Genomic DNA, 22,139 nt, shown 5'->3' with positions numbered 1-22,139 from the left:
ACTTCTCAGACATTACCGAGAGTTTTGAAAAGGCACATATGCCTAAAAGATATTCTAGTACATAAAGCAGTAAAATGGTGCTGGAGTTAAGTGGGGAAACAGATGAGAGGGAAACCTGGCTCTGTGGAGACATTCCAGTCTCATTTGCACTCTTGGGGGCTTGTGTTCTGGATATCAGGTATAGAGAACACCAACTGTCATTTTCATATGAAATCCATTCTGAAACAACTTTTTAAAGTTTCAGATATCACATGTTTCTTATTTTCCCGCTGGTGGTGTAGTGGTTATGGGTTGGGCTGCTTGCTAACCACAAGGTCAGCAGTTAGAAACTAGCTCTGCAGGAGCGAGACGGGGCTTTCTACTCTCATAGGGTTCGTCTCCACCTGGTCCAATGGGGTGGCCACGTGTCAGCCTTGGCTTGACTCGGCAGCATTTGAGTTTGGCTTGGGTTTTCCAAATACCCAGGTGCACTTTGAACATCTACAACAGGACACTTCAAGTGCAAGTCCTTCCAACGGAGCAGTTTTAGACTTGGTAGACAGCCGTGGGATACTTAAGGAAGAAAGCTCAGATAGCCATCTCCTGTTTTACAAAGATCTTCTCTGAAAAGGGCCCAACAAATGTTGGCGAGAAGGAATGAAGTCAGAACTGGAGAAGAGATCCAGGGGAAGAAAAACAGCGGCTATAAATATGCTCCCAAATCCTGGCCCGGATTCCTTTTTTCCAAAGAACGAAGAGTCTTCAAATAGGATCTCTGAAGATTAGGGTAGATTATTAAAGGCAGGACTTGTGAGACGCGAGAACACAGGAACCTCCAGGAGCTAGCACGAGCACCGAGAACAAACTCCCCAGACGTTTTTCATAGAACAAGACAATGAGAAGGGAGATTATGAAAATATGCAGGGCAATCTCGACTTCAGAAAGGCATGCAATGTGGTTTTGATATTGTTGTCAAATGGAAAACTAAAACCCAAAGCATTCGTAATTCATTTGCTTGTTTACACAAACATGAAGTGCTTGCTCTGCGCTAGGCGCTGAGCATAACACAAGTGGGCTCTCTGCTCCGAATTGTTCAAAAGACCTCAAACAAAGAATTTCGTCAGTGTTCATAATACAGACTAAGGGGGCATCCTAGAGGACAAAATTGGGGTGGAGGGCTCGTTACATGGCATGGTCAGGTCTCTGAGGAAGTGACAAGAACCCCAAACCAAACTCACTGCCATCAAGTTGATTCTGACTCATAATGACCCCATAGGGCAGGGTAGAGGTGCCCGTGAATTCACAAGACGGGAGTAAAGCCACCTCCTTCTCCTCCACGTGGCTGCTGCCTTCATACTGCTGGGCTGACAGTTAGCAGCCCACTGTGTAACCACTCTGCCACCAGGGAGAGTGTAAGCTCTCTAGGAGCAGCATCCATTTCACCAGGTGCCCCAAGTAGGGTGAGTCTGAGGGCCAAGGGGCCCCGAGTGGGATGGAAGTGAGGGGACGGAGGAGCGCAGCGAGCTGGGACAGTGTGTGCTAACGCTGGAAGGAGGCGCAGGGGCACTTGCCAACCAACAAATTGGGTCACATAAATTAAGGAGTTACATGACTCAGAATCAACTTGATGGCAGTGAGCGAGTGATCGGCTTACATATTTTAATGTTTAAGGATCTATTTCTATCGAGGACTTAGAGTCTATTGCCTCTCTAGGTGACAACAGGGTTGGGGGAAAAAAGAGGAACTGGGCCAAAACGTGAAAATCAAAGGAAGAGTCTAGTGGCCAAGAAGTGTCAACTCTGGGCTACAGCCCAAATTTGAAATCTGTCATTTAGACACTGTCTGTGACCTTAAGACAAGCTACTGAACCCTCTTAAGGCAGGGGGCAGGCTAGTAGAGAATCACAGGTTTGCCTACGGGGTCTGCCTGCTGCATCAGGATGTGCACGACCTGCCTGCCGAGCCAGGACGCCATTCTGTCCCTGTCCCCCCGGGAGCACTTTAGGCCCCTCGCCTGGCCTCATGTGGACGTTGTTTGTGGTGAACACAAAAGCACGTGGGTTCTCTAATCACTATTTGAAGGATGAGGAATTGAGCACAGCGCAGACCTCTTCAATCTTCTAGTTCTGGTGTCATCCTGAGAAGAAAAATGACTGAAAACATTGAGACTACGTTAAAGCTAAACTTACAAATGTGTATCGCTTACAGCGTTGGAACTACTGAATCAAACAGTCGCTCTGTGCCTGTCAGCGCAATTACTAGTCACCCATCCCAGTTACATCTAGACGCACCTACAAGACACGTTTAACACTAGCGACAACGCCTTAAATTATTCTAGGTCAATTAAAAATGTTTTTTTTCTTCACAAAGGACGAGAAACACAGTACAAATGTAAAAGGACTCATTCTTTTAAAATAGATGGTTAGATTGGGAGATGTGCATAATTCTATGGGTTTCAAGCGAGATTTGTTAAGTTTGAAAAATTACAAGCCATGGGATTCTAGTGTTTTCAGAAAATCCCTGGGAGGTGGCAGCGATCCTATAAGTAAGGAAACTCAGTGACTGGCCCCTGTACTTCGGAGCGGGGAAAGCACCCACCTTAATAGCACTTTTGAGGTGACCTTCAATAGTTCCTTAGATCTTACTTTGCCACCTTTTTCTTCGCGTTTTCATTTTCCAAGTAAAATTGGTTTCTGATGTTGATTTAACTTGACTTTTGTATTGTCTCTATGCCAAATATGGCAGGGAATGGTGAAGAGTAATTTTAATTCTTATTCAAATGTTTTGGGATTGGAGGCAATAAGCCTTTGGAAAAAATGTACTGCCATGTTTAGTTTTAACACAGGAGACACTGGCTTTGCTTTATGAATTGACGCCCACTTAAGTAAATCTGCCCCCCCGCCCCCCCTACCGCTCTTGTGTAGTCTCTCTCACACGCTCTCTAGCAGATCCAGGACTCATTCCCGCCTGAGGCCCTTCCAGTCTCTCGTGGTTAAAGTCCGTCCAACTGCTGCTGGATACTTCCATTCTTCCTTGAGAACGCTGATAAACACTCCACTGCTTAGCACACACAAGTGCTCCGATCAAGGGTTCCCCCCTTACCCTGTCCCTCTGCAGGTGCTACTTGCCCATCCCACCAGCGACCAACAAAATCAGTCTTTGGCCTTTCTGGGGTGAACCAAATCTAAGACACCTCCGCAGACTCCCCTCCCCGCTTCCTCTTAGCCTTCTTGCAGCCACCTGTCACTCTCACTTGCTCTCCCGTCACATCATCTTTCTCAGCATCATACACTTATATATTTGCCTGTGTCTTCACATCTGCAGGTGCACATTTTTGTCGCAAGGACCCTCAGTGACCAAGCCTTTTCAATCAGTTACGCTAAAACTTCTAGAAGGGACTTGAGGCCTACAGCTCTATTATTCTATAAGGTTTGACTTTTACATTGCTTAACTGCACAGAATAGAAGGGTGTATAGCAAATGTTGCCTTTGCCTCTGGAAGATTACAGTACAGGAATTGAGAGGGGCTGGTGAATGTAGAGCCATTGGTACAGACTCTTGAGTACTTCTGTAAACATTCTAGAATAAATCTGTATTACTTTTATAAAAAATGTATACTAAAAAGATGCACAAAAAGGTTAACGTTTAAGCTCAAGAATAATATCATCAAATTCTGTGCAAAGTTGATTATTCCAGTAATTTAAACCATTTTAAAAGACAAGTTCGTTCTATTGAAGACATCTAATGGCAGAGAACCTGGTACTGGTGATTAACTGAGGGTCATCTTAATTCACCCACATCCGTCATCCTGTGTAAAGCCCAGAGGTGGTGCCAGGCTGCCTTGTGTCTTAAATATCGTTCACATAACCCGCCGTTTCTTGGTGGAACTTTTAAGTGTCTACTCCCCACCTGCTCAGAAACATGAAGCAGACAGACAGATGGACCTGGCCAGGCTTCCTTTCTCCTCTAAGGAACGCAACATGCTCCTCACCCAGCTGCTAACCCAACAACTGGCAGTTCCAGCCCACCCACAGTTAATCTGAATGCATCAGGGTTACACCCAAGATGACCCCACAGGGCGGAATTCTGTCACAAGGAGTCACTATGGATGGAAATTGACTCAAGAGCACCCACAATGAACCCTAAACTCAACACTCATTCTATGTAAATGTTCCAACTTTGTTTCACCCCCAACCTCAGCTCCCCTTCTGGATCAGACGCCAAACTAATTTCATCTTTGAGTTCTTTCACGAAATCCTGCCTGCTTCCCCACCAAGATCCATTCTCCCTAAAACTAACACGTTGGCCGGGTCCCTGCACTCTCTCCCTGGGATGACTGCAAGCCTCTTTCACCTCGGCCACACCAGGAGGTTTGCTATTGCTATGAGCTTGCCTTTGGCGTCTTGCGGTCTATGACCCACCTGCTGCTCAGGAAGCTGAAGCAGACCTTGCCATGCTCTTGCTTAGGATCCCCCAATGGACCCTTCCCCTGCCCTCGCTGCACTCCAGTCTGGCTGATAGTTTCCTCAGCATTGCAGCTCATTCTTCTTAGGGCTTTTACTCTTATTAACAACACATAGGATGTGCTCTTCTTGTGTCTCGGAAAGAACTCGCCATCAAAGCCACTCTTTAATGACCCTGTAAAACAATGTCCCTTCTTGGATCGTCAAACCCGCTCATGACATTTCCAGCGTTTGCAATGATTTCGTTTGTATTTCGTTGTCTCATCTACTAGAACGTGATACACTTCAGAAGGCAGTGGCTTTGTTCACTCGTTGTACCACCGCCACGACCACCACCACCACAAACAGCAACTGGCACACGGGTCATCTCAATACTCGGTGAAGAGCTGGAGTTGAAATATTCCGTTGTTTTCCAGACAGAAGGTTCTTCCAACTGGTATGCCCTCGCAACACAAAACGAATGGAACCCATGACCAGAAAGGTTTGTTCCGTATCAGCTATGATGAAAATATACCACCTTCGTCTCATAAGCATGTACTTCTTCTATCCACCAAACAGTACTATCCCTCTCACTTCCTATAGCTTTTACCCCCTATGAAAACTTGCTACCCTAAGACCTTTTCCAATAAAATGTATTAATATTTGTTTTGTGCTCAGGGAGCAAAGGAAGCTTTGGGAGGAAAATGAAGAGTAACCAGACAAAAAAGCCAAATAGAGTGCCATTCCTCAAGTCTGAGCTTGATCAAAACGAAGCTTGCCGTTCAACTATCAGCTTTTGTCTGGGTTCAAGCCGCTATAAACTTTCATCGAGACCGTAGGAAAAACAGAACAGTTTGTGAAGCATCATAATTTGAGTTCAATTTTGGCTAAGAAAGGTGGCTGTTAAGTTTTCTTCAAAAGGGTTAAAACTTTTTTAAATTGCTTTTAGCGAGGAAACAACAAAAACTAACTGACAAATGCTTTCTCTTGGTAAAGTGACTGTATTACAAGCAAGACTGTGACAGCAGGACTATAACTCAGTGCACATAATCAAAGGTCAACGGTACAAGAATATTCCTCAAGTATGTCGCAGAATAAGGCCTCCAAATGGTTTCTAAATCAGAAGGGAATATCATTCCCTAAAGTGACATTAATAAAATCATGTTATGGGGCGGTATCGCTTTATCACAGGGGGTGGGGACAAGCAGGGGCGAATCATTAATTAAACGAGAATGGATATGAATCAGAGAAGCTTTCATTGGCTCAAATACTCCGCAATGAAAATGTACCAAACCTCCAAAGAATTTCCTCATTCATATTAAAATACACTTTAACAAGATGATAAAAAACACAAATTTAGTTGACAGGCTACAATGAGGATTCAGAAAAAGACACAGTGAATATAGACGGGTGCAATTTCATGCTGGTGATTTTTCTTTTTTAAAATGTAAGCCACTAATACTTTAAGAAATTTTAAAACCCAAAATGGCATATTAATATTACACACATTAAAACATACGTGACTTCGCAGTATACATGCTTACATAAACTCAAATATTTACACATTCAAAACAATTTCCATTTAACATATGAAAGTTCTGAAATACATAAAAGCATCAATACTTTCTATAAAACTACAATTACAACATCAACTTGTTACAAGCATATAAAACATCAAGTGCCTTCTTGGATTTCAAGTTACCTCTTTAAAAAGTGATCCTGCTGCATAGACAGTCCTTCTCCAATAACCATTATGGGTGCTTATATTTGTTTCAAGAGGTTTACTTCCCAGGTACTTTGTAAGCTCAAGAAAATGAACCAAACAGCTATGCAATGTAATTCTGCCGTAAGAATTTAATTGCACATAATGCTAAAGTGGACTTGGAGGAAGTTCTCAAAAACACTTTGGTATACAGTCTGCGGGGACTCCTGATGGACTTCAGGGGAGTCACAAGTCCCTTCAATCCCCGTTCTGCTTTGAAACGGACAAGTCTTTGGTTAAGGTCTACGTTGTGAGCATATATGATCAATTAAAATGGTCCCCAAACCACCAGTGGTGCTGATGTATTTATTATTCGTTCACAATCATCACGAGCCTGTTTTCTGGCGTGGGGGGAGGCTATCATACTCGCTTCCTATAACATGTCACTGCTAGTTTCAATCTGTCACTTGTAAGCAGAGAGATCGTTAGCTTTATGTCAGTGTCATGGTTTATTTCCTCTGTCAACATCTAAACTGTACAGTAATGTGCAGTAACTCTAGAAACTGTTCTACAGGATATGTGGTTACGACTGGAAAGCTGGAGAGACAGACATTCAATTAGGAGTTAGCTGACTCTGACACAGTCAGTTTGGGGCTGTAGTTTAACTAGTAGGTTATCAGGTGATGTTTATTCAAAAATCCCAAACCATTCCATTTACAAGAGAAATTGTTGCAAATGTATAAAACAGCAGATGTACAAGAACACCAAACATACTTTATTAGCACAGAAAAGCAGCCATAACAAGGCACAGCAAGCAGAAACATACATTAGCAGTCAAGGGTTAGTGTTGCATACAAATAGAGCTTGTCTTTCTTGTCACCTTGGCAAATCGCCACGGGAGGAGGGTATAAAGAAACCTTCTGCAGCAGCAGGTAAGGCAGCGAGGGAGCACTCACCAGTGGTACAGCACACACGGACAGAGACACGGGGATGGATGGAGGACCACTACTGGAGTGCAAAATTGCTCGGACAGAACTGCAAAGTCAGTTCGATACTAAGAGGCAAACACTATAGTTTGATATTACTTCCAAAAGCGCTCACTCAAGCCGTATTGCATACGCTTCTAAGTGACAAAAAGGTGCCAAGTAGAGTTATTTACAGATATAACAGTTGTACAGTACCTTTTAAAATCTGTAACTTAGTTTCCAGATTTTCCATTAAAAATGAACTGCACGGAAATTCTAGAAATTATATTTAAACACTTCAACTAGGAGAGTTTACAACAGAGGGATAAATACTGCCATCCAAATAATGAATTAGAGTCCAACAATAACCTCAACATCATAAACCACTGCCGTGATCACCTGACTCGTCTGGGCCCCTTCTCGTCTCACTGTGGTTCACGGACACCGGGCGGGCAGAGGGAAAGACCCAGCTTCACTGTGTCAGACGCACAGATATCAACTGACAGACTCACACACGGGACTACAACAGCAGCTATTCCAAAGGATGCCTGCTATAAGTTCAAGCATTCGTTTAAAACATTAATACTTAGGGCCTTCAAATAAAATTCTAATGCTAACTCTGATTAAGTCTGAAATTTTAAGAACTGCTAGTTAGAAAACCTGGTTTATGTAACAGTACCCTTTGCAGAAGAGAAAAGGTGACGGACTATAAGCTATGTCAACACCTAAGTGAACTGCACTACGCCCTTGTGGCCAGGAAATTGCTCCCCTCCCCCGCCCCAAAAGGAAGGCAGTCTTTATTTTTTGGACTTCCAAAGCTCGATTGACAGTAACTACAAACATCACTACTTTTGGAAGGTTATAGAAAAATTCTTAGAAAAAATAATAATTTCAAACATTAGTCACACTGTTGAAATACCATCCAATATTAATAATTTGATCTTCAGTAAGAAATAGAATTCTTCATAGCAAATGCCCCAGAGTTGTTTCACTCAGTTATGATGCAGCCATTAAAAACTAAACCTTTAGCTAAATAGGTAAAACATTTCTGTAGGCCTGGCCGCACACCTGTCCCTCCCTCTCTGTTGTTTCCATAGGCACCACGTGCATCTGAGTCAGCCAGCAGGTTGCACCTGACGGAGAGGCCAGCACTGAGCTCACACTCCGCACTGAGCAGTCCTCAGCACACCTAAAGATGCTGTGCTCGCTCCAGCTGTCCTGCCTGATGCACACGGATGCACAACTAGGGCAGGCAAGCTTACTTCGCCTTGACTGGCTCTCGCTCTAACCAGCGAACCCTAACTTTCTGCTTATAGTGATACTCTTTCAAAAAATCCTGTAACATGGACGGCAAAGGGAGCCCATCGATGCCGTCATAGGTCGTGCATCTGCAGATGACGGCACGGCAGATATATTGCAGGCTAAAGGGAAAAGTTCTATTTAGGGAGATAGTCAGCAAGGGTTCAAAAAACATGCAAGAACTGGGATCTTTATAATGCTCCAAAAGTCCCGTGACGGTGGAGGAATGGAACACACACGGGTCGTGGGCATCGAAGCTGAAGTTGTGGTTCCACTGTTCAATGCGGGCATGCAGGGATCGGTTGTAGCGGCGGAAGCTCACAGAGAAGAGGTAGTCCTCCTGCGCAGAGTCCCTGAGCAAAAATGTGCCTTCCGGCTTCCCTTCCAGAAGGGCTTCGGCTTCATACCGGTCCATCACCCCCCAGTAACAGGGATTCCCTGTAATCTGAAGTAAGTCTGGTACGAGGCAGTGGATGTAATCAATCTGCGTGTGCACTTTCCACGCTCCCTGTCTGCTAACGTGGGCATGGCTGTCTCCAGACACCTGCCGTTGCTTCTGTCTTCGGGACTGCAAACACAGCGTGGTGCTGTCCTCCTCGGAGTCACAGCTAGCCTGTGGAACTGCAGAACTGTCCCCACTGATGTCAGTCATTCCAGGAGCTAATTTTGGTCCCAGTTTATATAACGGATTAACCTGTGCAGTAGCTTCAAATGTATGTATTTGTGCATTGGGAGGGGGGTCGACCCCCTCTTCAATACTGAGCCGTCTTCTCTCTCTAAGCCTGTCTTCTTCATCTTCTGTAGAAACCAAAGATGGGTCAAATGTATCGAAAAACGTTGAATGTGGGCTGACCGGTGCTGTATGCTGTTTAATCAAATGCCATTTCTGAGCTAAATCTGAGCCAGCCGGGAAAGGGCATTTCTCTAGCATTAATTCTGAAAGATGTATTTTTCTTTTGTTTGAAAACAGGGGTTTTGACTGCTTGCTATACGTTCTGATGGGAAAACACAACCCAACCGTGTCCTGCAGCCTCTGTCGCAGAGAGCGGCCTCCGGCGGTCCTGCTGGAAACACCGTCCATGTCGTGCACAGAGCTGACGCCGTAGCGCCTCTCGCGCCGAGGAAGTTCACTTCGAGTTCTACCAACCTTGTGGTCAGTCTCTAATGAACTCGGAGTCTTCGGGGACCAGGAGTGCCTTTTCTTCCCACCCCAAGGCGCGTGTCTAGAATAGGAGTCCCTTCTCGTAAGTCTGGTGCCTGGGGTGGTCACACACGAATCGTTGTCCTTTTCGATGCTGATTTCGACAATCTGAGGGATTTCTGCGGCACAATTTTGGCTTCTCCGTGAAGAATTCTTTGCAGGGCTGAACCCCAGCTGTAAGGCAACGTTTTCTCGTAAGGGGCTGCTTTGCTGCTGAGGTGCGGAGTCTCCTATGCTGCTGGTCTTCTCGGTGACACACAGGCATCTGTTGGCGTTCAAGTCCACATTTTCACTGTGGCTTCCTCCCTCGGGACCAAAGAGATTCTGACATCTGTATTTGAAGTTATTCCACATTTTCCCCACTTTATCCATTGATTATCAGGCCTAAAGACAAAATTTTGAAAGGAGAAAGAATTAATGTGATATGTAGAAGAGAAAAGGCAGTCCCAACCCCGCTTATCATGAAGTAGCTGACCCTGTTGAAGAATTCGCACCCCCTCCCCACTAAAGTGATGAGGCAGACCACCTTCTGTCTGCAAACAGTACAGGCTCAGTTCCAGATATCCAGAGTAAAGCTGGTATTACACTAGAGACACAAACTTCCAGTGTCTTCCTGGTGTACTACCCTATGTCTTGTAGTTTTTCAAGTGGCCAGTGCACAATGAAAAAGGTTTGAAATATTCTAAGAGTGACCAAAATGTGACCAAGACACAAGGGGAGCACATGATGTTGGGGGAAAAATGGCACCAACAGACTTGCTTGATGCAGGGTTGCCTCCAGCCTGGGCAAAGCCCAATGAAACCAGGCCTGCATGCTGTAGGGAGTCGGCACGACATCATCGTCTGCACGTTCCATTTCCTTTCAGACAGGATGCGCCGGCAAAGGAATGAACCGTCTCGCCGAAACTGGTTTCCATTTCCCGTAAATGAACCTATCTGCACGTTCACATTGGTATCCGCAGGCTCACATTGGTTCCCGTCTCCTCAGTGCGATGCACTGACACAGTAGCTACGACGGGCTACAACCGCCACTGTGAAGATGGGTAGGACCAGCATCCTTTGCTGTTCATGGGCTCGTTCTGAGTCAGAGGTAGTTCAATGGCGGCTAATAACTGCGACACTGCCACAAATATTACGGAGGGCAAACCCAATCCAACTTGTTACTGAAATACATTACACTGCACTTTCCAAGTTGTAATCAGGAACCACATGTGTGTAACCCATTAAAATTAGCTGTAAAAAAGTCACAACCCTTCACCACACACACACACACACACCCCTTTAAGTAGTAATTTTTTCAATTTTATTTACCAGCTCTCCTTCCCATTTTGTAATCTAAAGTTTGTAAATCAATCACTTGTAAATCTCTCTTACTTTTCCTCCCTACCCAACAATGTATTCAATTTTATCTGTGGTAGTTACATAGTTTCACGACGACTTGATAAATAGGTTATAGGGGTGGAGTCTGGCTTGTCCACCAGGTCACAGCCTGATTGATGCCTCCTTGTGGACATGACCTTCTCCTAAGAATTCTGGGAGTTTCCTCTCTTCCTCCATGGAGTGGGGACACACTTTCTCTGCTTCACCTTCTTGTTGACAAGCCACATGGAGCCATGCTGATGGCATCCAGAGCCCTTGAGATGTGTCCACTGCGGTGGGATCCACAGGACTTTCCACCACTAGTCTGGGATCTACCTACATTTGGCACCAGTACACGTACTGGGTGGGTCTGAAGTGCCATGGGTTATTATCAGACTTGTGGGCTAATTTCGAACTTATGGACTTGATCTGGACTGGGATGGCGTGTTTTGTGGATGCATAATTACTTCTTGATATAAAGCTCTCTTACACAGATATGAGCATCTATGAATTTGTTTCTCTACTCCCCTAGGACTAAGCCAACATCCTTAAAGAAAAAAAGGAGAAAAGATGTTAAGCCAGTTAGGTTTAAATGCAAAGCTGTCTTTAACTTTTAAAACTTTAGATCCTGGACATGTTTGGAAACGAAACAGCAGGCATCCTGGCTATCTCTTTCGTTCCTCAAGGAGCCCGGGGCGCTGTGGGCTACACACCGCGCTGCTGACTTCAACACCGAGGCACAGACTTTTGAGCAGCTTTGCAGGAGAAAAAGACGTGGCTAGCTACTTCCGGAGAGATTTACAAGCTCAAGCTCAGGATGACTTGACAGGGTGGGTCACTATCTGTGGGAACTGACTTGATGGCAGTGTTTTGTTTGTTTGAATACGAAGCAGCTCATGGCACTTACAAATAGATTACTTTAAGACTGCAACACTGGAAGACACATTGTCTCATCAAGGTAACCTGTAAGTCAGCATTAAAAAGAAATGGAAACTTTCAATTTCAAGCTGGTTTTATTACAATATAACAGCAGAAAGCTATTTTAAAGGTCCCCTTTTCTATTTAATAAATATAACACTTAATTTTCTCCAGAAAATGTACATGTTCATTATCTCACTATGCATAATTTCTGACACCACGTGGTTGCCAGTTTGTGGTACTATATCTATGAAGCCTTGCTTGTTGCCGTGTGTGCTGCTGGAAGTTATGTCATCGGTTATTCCAAAGCAGGGTCACCATGAAAGGACTCAGCAGAACCACCAGACTAAGAACATACTGGCAAGGAGTGGGTTGTCCATTTCTGAGGAATTCGCCACTGAAAACCTAGAATAGCAGCAGAACGCTGTCTGACAAGGGTGCTGGGAGAGGAGTCCCTCAGGGTGGTGGGCACGCAAAATATGGCTGGTGAAGAGTTAACCTTACTGGTAAAGATGGGGACAGGCTTTCAGGACCCCCTTGTGCTGATAGGGCATGGCTCAACATAAGAAGAAACATCCATTATTATTAGAACATGAATGTACGAAGTATAAATCTAGGAAAACTGGAAGTTGTCAAAAACGAAACTTGTAATACAGAAAGATCCTAGGCATCAGTGATCCGAAATGGACAGTGCAGTCACATGGTTTACTAAGCCCTGATTGATAAATTCAAGAGGAAGAGTGTCACATTCATCATAAAAAATACTATTTCAAAGAACAATGGTGTCTGTGATAGGATTACATCTATACATCTACAAGGAGTCTAGTTAATAAAACTACTCAAATTATGCACCAACCTATAAAGCTAGTGATGAAATGGAATAATTTTACAAACTTCTTCAGTCTGTAATTGATCAAACATACAATCAAGATGCACTGGTAATTATTGGTGACTGGAATGCAAAAGCTGGAAACAAAGAGGAAGTGGGTGTAGTTGGACAATATGAACTCAGTGAAAAAAACAAAGATGGAAATGGCATGACAGAATTTTGCAAAACCAATGACTTCTTCATTGCCAATACCTTTTTTCAACAACATACAAAGCAATTGTACACATGAACCTCACCAAATGGAATACACAGGAATCAAATTGACTGCAGGAGTCCTGGTTAAATAGTGATTATGAGTTGGGGTGCGATTTAAATGTACAGTCAGGAGTTCTAAACCACCAGGTGGCTCCTTGGGAAAAAGATGGGGCTTTCTACTCCCATAAACAACTGCAATCTCAGGAACTCTGTTCTACCCTGTCCTAGGGGGTCCTATGGTGGCACTGAGGGAGTTGTTTGGTTTGGTTTGGTTTGGCTTAGGGGAAGAGAGAATAGAGTAGTTCACAGTAGCCAAAATGAAGTCCAGGGCTGACGATGGAATAGACCATCAATTGCTCATATTTCAGCTTGAGTTGAAACTGAAGAAAATTAAGATAAGTCCTTGAGAGCTAAAGTACGTCTCTGAGTACATCACACCTGAATTTTGAAAGACATCTCAAGAAAAAAATTGGCACACCGAACACTGAATGAATAAAGACCTGATGAGCTATGAGATGACATCGAGAATATCACAATGAAAAAAGCAAAACATCCCAAAAAGGGAAGACAGAAAGGAAGATGTCAGAAGAGTCTCTGAGATTTGCTCTTAATCGTAGAGTAGCTAGTGACAAGAAATGATGAAGTCAAAGAACTGAACAGAAAGTTCCAAAGGGCAGCTTGAGAAGACAAAACCAAATATAACAATGAAATGTGCAAAACCAAAAAGGAAGAACACACTCAGCATATCTGTAACTGAAAGAAACATTTCAAGTCTTGAATTGCAAGGTTCAAAGATTGAATAGGCAAAATATTGAATGATGCAGGAAACACTGAAAGATGGAAAGAATAGAGTCACTATCCCAGAAAGAAGCAGCTGACATTCAACCATGTTTAGAGGCAGTATATGATAAAGAGCCAATGGTGTCGAAAGAAGGGGTCCAAACTACACTGGAGGCTTAGTGGAAAACAAGGTGCCAGGAACTGACAGAATACCAATTGAATTGTTTCAACAAGCTGACGAAGCAATTGGGAGCACTCACTGGTCTGTGGCAGGAAATCTGAAGGACAGCTAGCACAGCTTTGCCTATGACAAAGAAAGGCGACCCAATAGTGCACAGTAATTATCAAACAGTTTCATATGCAAATAAAATTTTGCCGAAGGTCATTAAAAAACAAACAAACAGTTGCAGCAGTTATCTAGACAGGGCACTTCTAGAAATTTGGACCAGAATAAGAGGACATGGCATAAGGGATATCACTGATGATGTGAGACAGATCTTGAAAGCAAAGAATACTAGAAAGAATCTTACTACTTATACTTTGTTAACTATACAAAGGTATTCAACTGTGTGGATCATAACAAACTATGGGTAACTCTGAAATCAATGGGAATTCCAGAACACTTCACTCTGCTCATGTAGAACCTGTACATGGACCACGAAGCAATCGTTTGAACAGAACAAGGGAATATTGTGTGCTTTAAAATCAGGAAAGGCGTGCACCAAGATTTATCCTTTCACCACACTTACTCAATTTGTCTGAGTAAAGAACTTGAAAAGCTGGAATACATGAAAAATTGGGCTTCAGGATTGAAGGAAGGTTTACTAACAACTTGGGGATAAGCAGATGATACAATCTTGCTTGCCGAAAGGGAAGAAGACTTGAAGCTTGAAGCACTTGCTGATGAAGATCAAGGTGTGTCTTTGGGCATGACCAGAGTACTGTTACTTCTGATCCTGAAATATAGCTTGCTTTCTTCCTCACTCAATCTCATAATCTTGAGTTGTGTGTGGCCAGTCCAACAGATTATTATTAATAAACCCAGCTAAGGAGGGCCAGAGGATGAATGGGTTGGTGTTAGAAGGGGATAAAGAAAGTTGAAGAGTGTAGATACGTCTGACCCTTGCTCCCTCCCTCAAGGGAGCTGGCTCTCCTCCCCGCTGACGTCAGAGGAGGTCAGGTGCCATATGGAGCAAAATGGATCCTAATCCTCCCCTCCCCCCCCCCCGTTTAAAACTTCTTATAAGCCATCATAACTAAACTAAAATAGACATGCATTATAAAAGATGAGCGTCTTAATGTTTTTAATTTATAAATGTATAATAAAATTGACATTCTATCAATCCCTTGCTCCCAATAATTAAAGCACAGTGTTTTCAATTGCTATTCAGTGTTCTCATCGAATGAAGTTCATATATGACCACTATGCACAGAGCTCAGCCAGTTGGGTTATTTTTCCTTTCTGGTACGATCACTTGACTTTCCTGGGATTAGTAAATGCCTCCTCTCGTTTGCGTGGTTTTAGCTGTATCTTCTGCATTCTTCCTAAAATTCTTTGCAAGAATCATGAAACAACTTCCCTTGATCCTCACTCTGGTCATTCTCTTTACTTCTCTCCTGAAAATGCTGTATTTAAACCTCACATGTTTGATTCTTTTTGAGACTAAAGTTCTAGGTTGAAAATAATCCACCTTGAGAATTTTGAGTGCATTACTTCACGTTCTTAGCTCCCGGTGTGACTGCTGAGGAGGCAAACCCTCTCTAGTCCCAGGTTTCGGTATGTGACTGGTTGCTATTTTATTTTGTGGAAAGTTGTGGCAGCGTCTCCTTCTCCTTTTCCCACCACCGTGCTGACCTCTCAGGGCGGCCCCGGCCCGCCTCCTCCATCATAGTGTGTTCAGGACACAGACACGGCACCTCCAAGACTGGCCTTGTGGAGGCTGTCTTCCGTGTTTCCTGGCTTATTTTGTCTTTCTTTTCCTTTTCCATTTCCTGGTAGTTTTCTTCAGCTTCACTTCCTTCCCACCTTTCCACTGCGTTTCTATTTTGCCCTATCACAATTTTAATTTCCAAGAGGCTTTTCGTTGTTTGTTCTCTCAAAGTTCCTTTAATAGCATCTTAATCTAGTTTCTTGGATGTAGTAACTCATTTCTCTAAGGATACACATTTTTAAAATGTTTTAAACATTTAAAAAAAATTATCTGCTACTATAAATATCTTTTCCAATGATCCCTGGCCATCCACAGCGCTAAAATGCTTACTAAAAACTCAGGCTGCCTGGGTGGGGCTTGCAACTGTTTGACTTGGGTGGGACAGTGCAGAACATGCACGTCACCATCAACAGATGGGTGGTGGCTATGCTTGAGGTGCAATGGCCAAGGATGAAGTGGGCTTTCCCCAGGGGGCGGTGAGACGCCTACCAGGGAACTACCATGGGCAGGTTCTGAGAGCAGAGAAGGGCACTTACCCTCAAGAGGCCCACTTTCGCTTCATCCCGGTTTCACAAAGGTGCTCTTGTTTCCAGGATATCCCAACTTCAGTTATGTCTGGATTTATTAGGTCACAATTCTCCAAACTCTAGCCTGTAGGTTTTATCCAAATAAAGGAAAGGCTGTCTTGGCTTAGGGGAGAACGTGGGAGGCCGAAGCTTTCACAGCCTTCCAACCAATACTGCTGTCAGCTCCATACTTCACTCGAACCTTCTAAGGCAACTGGCTCCTTTCATTTCTGCATCTGCGTCCTGTTACCATTGCCCTTGGCAGGCACTCTGATCCTTTCGCAGTTCTGCCCATGGCTCTTTTTCTACCAAAAGTGTTGCTCTGTCTCCTACTAACTGTCTACTTACTTGAGTAAGTAATATATACTGTATACCTTTTTCGTCCTTTTGACATTCTCACAGTGTTTTAGGAGGGAATTAGGAATAAAATGCTTATGTTCAATCCAGTACCTTTAACTGGAAAGCCCCATTTTCCTTTTTAAAGAGGATCAACATTATCCCTACATAGAATCTACTCCTCCAGACTCCACATGATAAGGACCTGGAGCACTTTAAAAAATACGTAATGTAAAGGAGAACCTCTCCCAAGACATCCTGACTTAACTTAAAAAACTCTCTAGTAATCCTAGTGCAGTCAGAGAATGGCCACTCTGGGGAACCCTCGCCACAGGTTCATGGAGGAAACCAATTGCTCAGCAGCAGGTGGCAGTGCAGACAGTGCGACCTAAACGACCCAACACCCTTGCACCACTGTTACTCTCCCTTATTGTTTTCTCTGGGGCCGGGGGGTTAAGCAGTGACCTGTTAACAGCAAGGCTGGCAGTTCGCCGCACTCAGCTTCGATGTGGACGGAAGGAAGACATGGCTGTCTGCTTCAGGGAAGATTCCATCTTGGAAACTCTAGGGAGTTCCATGCTGTCCTACTGGGTTGGTTTGGGTTGGAATCTAGGTGACTGTAGCAGGTTTGGCTTGGCGTGCTATGTGGTATGTGTATAAGAGGGAGAGCCCTGGAGATGCACTAGTTAAGCGCTCAGCTGCCAACCAAAAGGATGGTGGTTTGAATCCATTCAGGGGCTCTGTGGTAGAAACCTGGAGGTCTACTCTAGGAAAGATTCCAGTTTAGAAAACCCCGGGGCCCGCTCGCCTCTGCTACATGGGGCCAGTCTGAGTGGAAATAGACGTGCCAGCAAGCACCTGTGCACAAGAGGCCTCCCGAAACTGGAGGCAGAAAGAATGCTTTGTCTTAAATTCCACAGACCAATTCTTTTACAAGGCATAACAACGAATAATTTTATGAAGTGTAAGAAAAATAGACAGGAAATATCAGTGCCTACTTATTTTTTTTTCATTCAACAAGCATAACTTACTAATTGCTATAATTAAAATAAAAAGCAAAGCTTCAAGGGGATCAAGAAGGAAGACAATATTTCAAAAATGATCATGGTAGCAATCAATACTGTTTGATATGCTTCAACTATGGAATATTATGGTATCTGTAAGAGCTCCCAATAAAATTATTAAAAATAATTTTAAAAAAAGCTTACTCTCAATTTCTATATTTGTAACAGGCTAATAATAGTGTGTGGTCTGACGCAACCGAGGGACCACACTTTGGAAAGCTCCGCCACTTGGTCTGTCAGCTTGCTGGGCTGTGGTGTTCAATGTTGCAGGAAGGCTGGAAGCTTTACTGCTCTTATAAACAAACACCAACAGGCTCACCATGGTGGAAAGGTTTCAGCAGAGCTTCCAGAGTAAGACTGGAAAGGAGGATCTAATTTTGAAAAGATAAATCCATGAAAACCTTATGCACAGCAGCATAGATCTTGCTGGAAGGTTGAGTCCTTCTAGTTGAAAGGGCAATACAATTACTCAGGGAGCACTGCCTTTTGGAAGTAGAGCTAACCTTAATGACATGGATGCTAGAAAACTATTCTTGAACTGTGCATGTCAACCCACTGGGCTGCTGAGCCCTGCAATGTGGAAATAATTATCAATAAAAAATTTTTTTTTTTTGTATCTTGATTTTTAGGCATTTTCCTGGGCATTATTTGGGGCACTGATTCAGAAAATTACATTGAATGGACTGTATCAACTCTAGTTTCTTAGATATGGTGTTCCTGTATATGCTCAGCTATGAAAGTATACTTTTATTAATTTTTTAGTTTTAAATGAGAAGAATTCAGATCTACAAATTATAAGACAAAGACAAAAAAGGTTAAAAAAATGGAAAATGAATTAGGTATTTTGGGACTTCCAAGGGAAGCAGTCTATGGTGGCTACTTAGTTACTCACTGAGTAGCCAATTATATAAGGTCAGTAGTTTAAATCCACCAGTCACTCTGAAGCCATTAAAAGATTAGAGATTTGGAAACCCAAAGAGACAGCTCTGCTCTATCCTATCGGGTCACTGTGAGTTAGAGCTGATTAGATAGCAGTGGGTGTTTCTTTTTGGTCTGGGAGGCTGTAAAATGTATACGCAGAATACACACTAGATACTGCAAAGCCAGAACACAGTACAAGACGAGTGGGAAATATAAAAAAGAAAGTTGAAAAGGCACATATATGGAAGGTAGAGTGTCAAAAATGTAGACTTCATAGCAATTTTTTCTTTTCAATTTTCATATTTTAAAGATCTAAATTTCTCTTCAAAATATGCAGTCAACCTTTCAGAACACATTTTAATATATAGAAGTCAATGGATAATTCATATGAAATGTTTCAGAAGTGAGGTTAACTCCAAGGTTCTTTATAAGAAACATTCTAACCTTTCTTTAGTGTTTCTGTGCACAGGTGGAGAAGTTGTGCCATCTTCTAATAAGTTTGGATTATTTTAATTCTAATAAAGGATATTGAACTCTGAAAGACCCATTTTGCATTTCAGAGCACTTGAATCCCTATTTATTTACCAGTCAATTATGAATCATAGCCACCCCCACACAAGAGTGGGACTTCTCCCATGGGTTTCTGAGGCTGTAACTCTGTATGAGGGCAGAAAGTCTCATCTCTCCCTTGGCGAGTGGTTGGTGGGCTTGAACAGCTGGACTTGTGGTTAAGCAGTCGAACACACAACCTACTATGCCACCAGGGTTCCTTATTTATTGTACAATAACTCTTTTATTTCTGGCTTATTTTAAAGATAACAAAGTACACTGCTTGCTATCCAGTTCTTAATGAAGGTGAAATGATCCTTGGGGAAAATTCCAAGTTCATGTAATTTGCACTGTTCAAATATATCTTCAGATCAAAGGACATCATGTAAGTATAACTTGACCTAAGTATTTAGGACAACCCAAACTACTTTAAATAAAGCCAGCATGAACTTCCTCTATCTAGCTAACACTACATTAAAATACCTTTGCCTTTTAAGGGGTGGGCAGAACGAAGATTGGCATATGGCACATGCTCGGTATCTCAAACACTAGGATTGATAGGGGGACTGCAGATCAAATAGCCCAGAAACAAGTCTAATATACGAGGCACCAAAATGTGTGTTGGCCATGGAAATAATTTGGATGTTAGATTAATTTTTACTAGAATTAGTGACCTGTTTCTTTTTTGGGGGAAGTGGGGGGGGGCATTCGTTCTTTTAAAAAAAAATCATTTTCTTGGGGGCTCGTACAACTCTTATCACAATCCATACAGACATCCATTGTGTCAAGCACATTTATGCATTTGTTGCCACCATCATTCTCAAAACATTTGTTTTCTACTTGGGCCCTTGGTATCAGCTGTCATGTCTTACACTGTCCAACGCCTCCCTTCACCCACTTTTCTGTTGCCCATCTCTCAGGGAGGATTCTTGTAATCGGCTGACCTGTTTCTTTTTACTTTTTAAATGTAGCTACTATAAAAATCTAAATTAAACACAGTTCAAATTATATTTATACTGAACAAGGACCTACGAACTATAGTCCAAGGGCCAAATGTGGTTTAAACTAGAAGCCCACAGTTAAGAATGCTTTTTATATTTTTAAAAGAGATTTAAAATGAAAAAATAAAATAAAAAAGATGATGATTTGATAGAAACCACCTGTGGACTGAAGGATCTCTGGTGGCCTCGTAGATTCCACCGGGTTGCTAACCTCAAGGTCGATATTTCAAAACTACCAGTTGCTCTAGAGGACGAAGATGAAACTTCTTGCTTCCATAAAGACGGACAATCTTGAAAACCTACAGGGTGGTTCTACTCCATCCCCTGGGGTCACTGTTTCAGATTGGACTCAATGGCCATGCCAGTAAAGCCTGCTCTGACCCTGTTTCTAGAGTACCCTAGGTTATATACCGTACTGCTTTTAAACATCACATCTCAACTTATTTCTTTGACATGCAAATTATATAGGTACATGACTATTTTAGGGAAAGACCTGACCTAAAACCACATCTCAGTGTACATTTCTTTATAATAAACTGAATGAATGAGCAGGCTGTGCAGAGAACATTTGTGTTAGTCAGATGACTGAAAGCAACTTCTAACACTTAATTTCCGGTTCAGATTCCCAGAGAGTGCATAACACTCAGTAATTTAATCAGAGATCACATCACGGCAAAAACATCACAGCAAAAACCTAATCACATCACGGCAGAAACAGTCAACTAAAAAAAAATGACAATTGTGTGTTAACACTACTTGGGGATAGAAAGTGGAATTTTCTTGACATGAGGAATGCTATGTGGGCAGCTTTAATAATGGGGAGGAAAAAAACACTAATGGTGATTCACTTAAGAGTCCAAGTACGAGCCAAGCAGGCATTTTCACTATTTTCATTTGAACGAATCTCGCATTTAGTGTAACGGGGATGGCTCAGTAGAACTACCGCACACGGGCTCCCAGGTTTGGACTCTTGACAAAAGCAGACTTCCTCCCACAAAGTGACCAGTGGGTTTGCACCACTAAGCTTTGTATTAGAAATAGAGGGCTTTAAATACAGAGCAACCTAGGCTTCCTTCTAAATGTGTTTAAGGTTTTTTAATCGCATTCATTCTAGAATGAAAGCTCATTATCCATTATAATCTTCCACACACGTCTATACATGACTATTTATCCTTAAAACAATCCAAGTCTAATTTCTAAGAAGTCATTCCTTCCACCAAGGACAACCAATTTAAAATTGATTTTAAAATACTATTTTAAGTTAAATGGCTTTCTCTCGGGGGGCGGAGGGGATGGTATTTAACAGAATAGGCTATAAATCAGGGTTAGGAAAAATTAGAGGTCAAAATCCATTACTATAAAAATTTACATATATAAAAAATTAAAGAATATGGTCAGTGACCCTCTTAACACCAAGCAGTATTGATTATGAAATTCCTACAAAGCTATTCAAACATAATTGGAATAGCTCATGAGAGTTCACTTTAATGGAACTTACCTCACACTTTATTAGAAATAAGCTAACTTCAACAAGTTTTAAGTCTACATTGCATGCCATAGAGCGTTAAATAAAGGAACAAATGTGATCTAGCTCAACCCCATCCTCTACTGCTCAGGATTCTTATCTTGCCATTACAACACCTTCCAACTTAAAGTCCTTCAGTTAGTTAACAAAAGTGGAATATATGGACTGATTAAAGTATTTCTATGGTATTGGAATGTTGAAGGGACCATGGGCTGCCATGATCTTGGAAGAAGTACAGCCAGAATATTCCTTAGAAATGAGGAAAGTGAGACTTCATCTCAAGACCTGGGCAATGTTGCCAGGAGAGACGTGTCCCTGGAAAAGAACATCATGCTCGACAAAGTAGAAGAAAGACCCTCGACAAGATGAACGTACGAGCAGCTGTGAAGAGGCACAGGACCTGGGGGTGGCTATTCATTAGTCTCTGTGCGCCAAGGCCAACTTCACAGCACTTGACTAGAGGCTGGCAATTCAGGCTAGACACGTCGGGAAATTCAAGTTTTGGTTGATATTTGGTAGC

General features: G+C 42.7%; 1 protein-coding gene across 4 annotated transcripts in view; it reads right to left on the bottom strand.

Moving 5' to 3' along the window:
- Positions 1–5,400: 5,400 nt before the first annotated feature.
- The window catches only part of SOCS5 (suppressor of cytokine signaling 5), an 84,563-nt gene continuing 67,824 nt past the window's right edge, over positions 5,401–22,139 (bottom strand). For 3 of the 4 annotated variants that reach the window (XM_075535978.1, XM_075535977.1, XM_075535979.1), the window contains exon 2: positions 5,401–9,970. In XM_075535978.1, the coding sequence (XP_075392093.1) occupies positions 8,345–9,958 (1,614 nt within the window). In that variant the 5' untranslated portion in view covers positions 9,959–9,970 and the 3' untranslated portion in view covers positions 5,401–8,344. Of the gene's footprint in view, positions 9,971–16,193; positions 16,213–22,139 lie in introns of those variants that run through there. The other variant, XM_075535980.1, reaches the window with a different exon arrangement.

The sequence above is a fragment of the Tenrec ecaudatus genome, chromosome 17 (genome assembly GCF_050624435.1).
Source record: "Tenrec ecaudatus isolate mTenEca1 chromosome 17, mTenEca1.hap1, whole genome shotgun sequence".
Classification (NCBI taxonomy): Eukaryota; Metazoa; Chordata; class Mammalia; order Afrosoricida; family Tenrecidae; genus Tenrec; species Tenrec ecaudatus.
The sequence above is the reverse complement of the archived record's forward strand: the minus strand, read 5'-3'. Positions and strand labels throughout refer to the sequence as shown.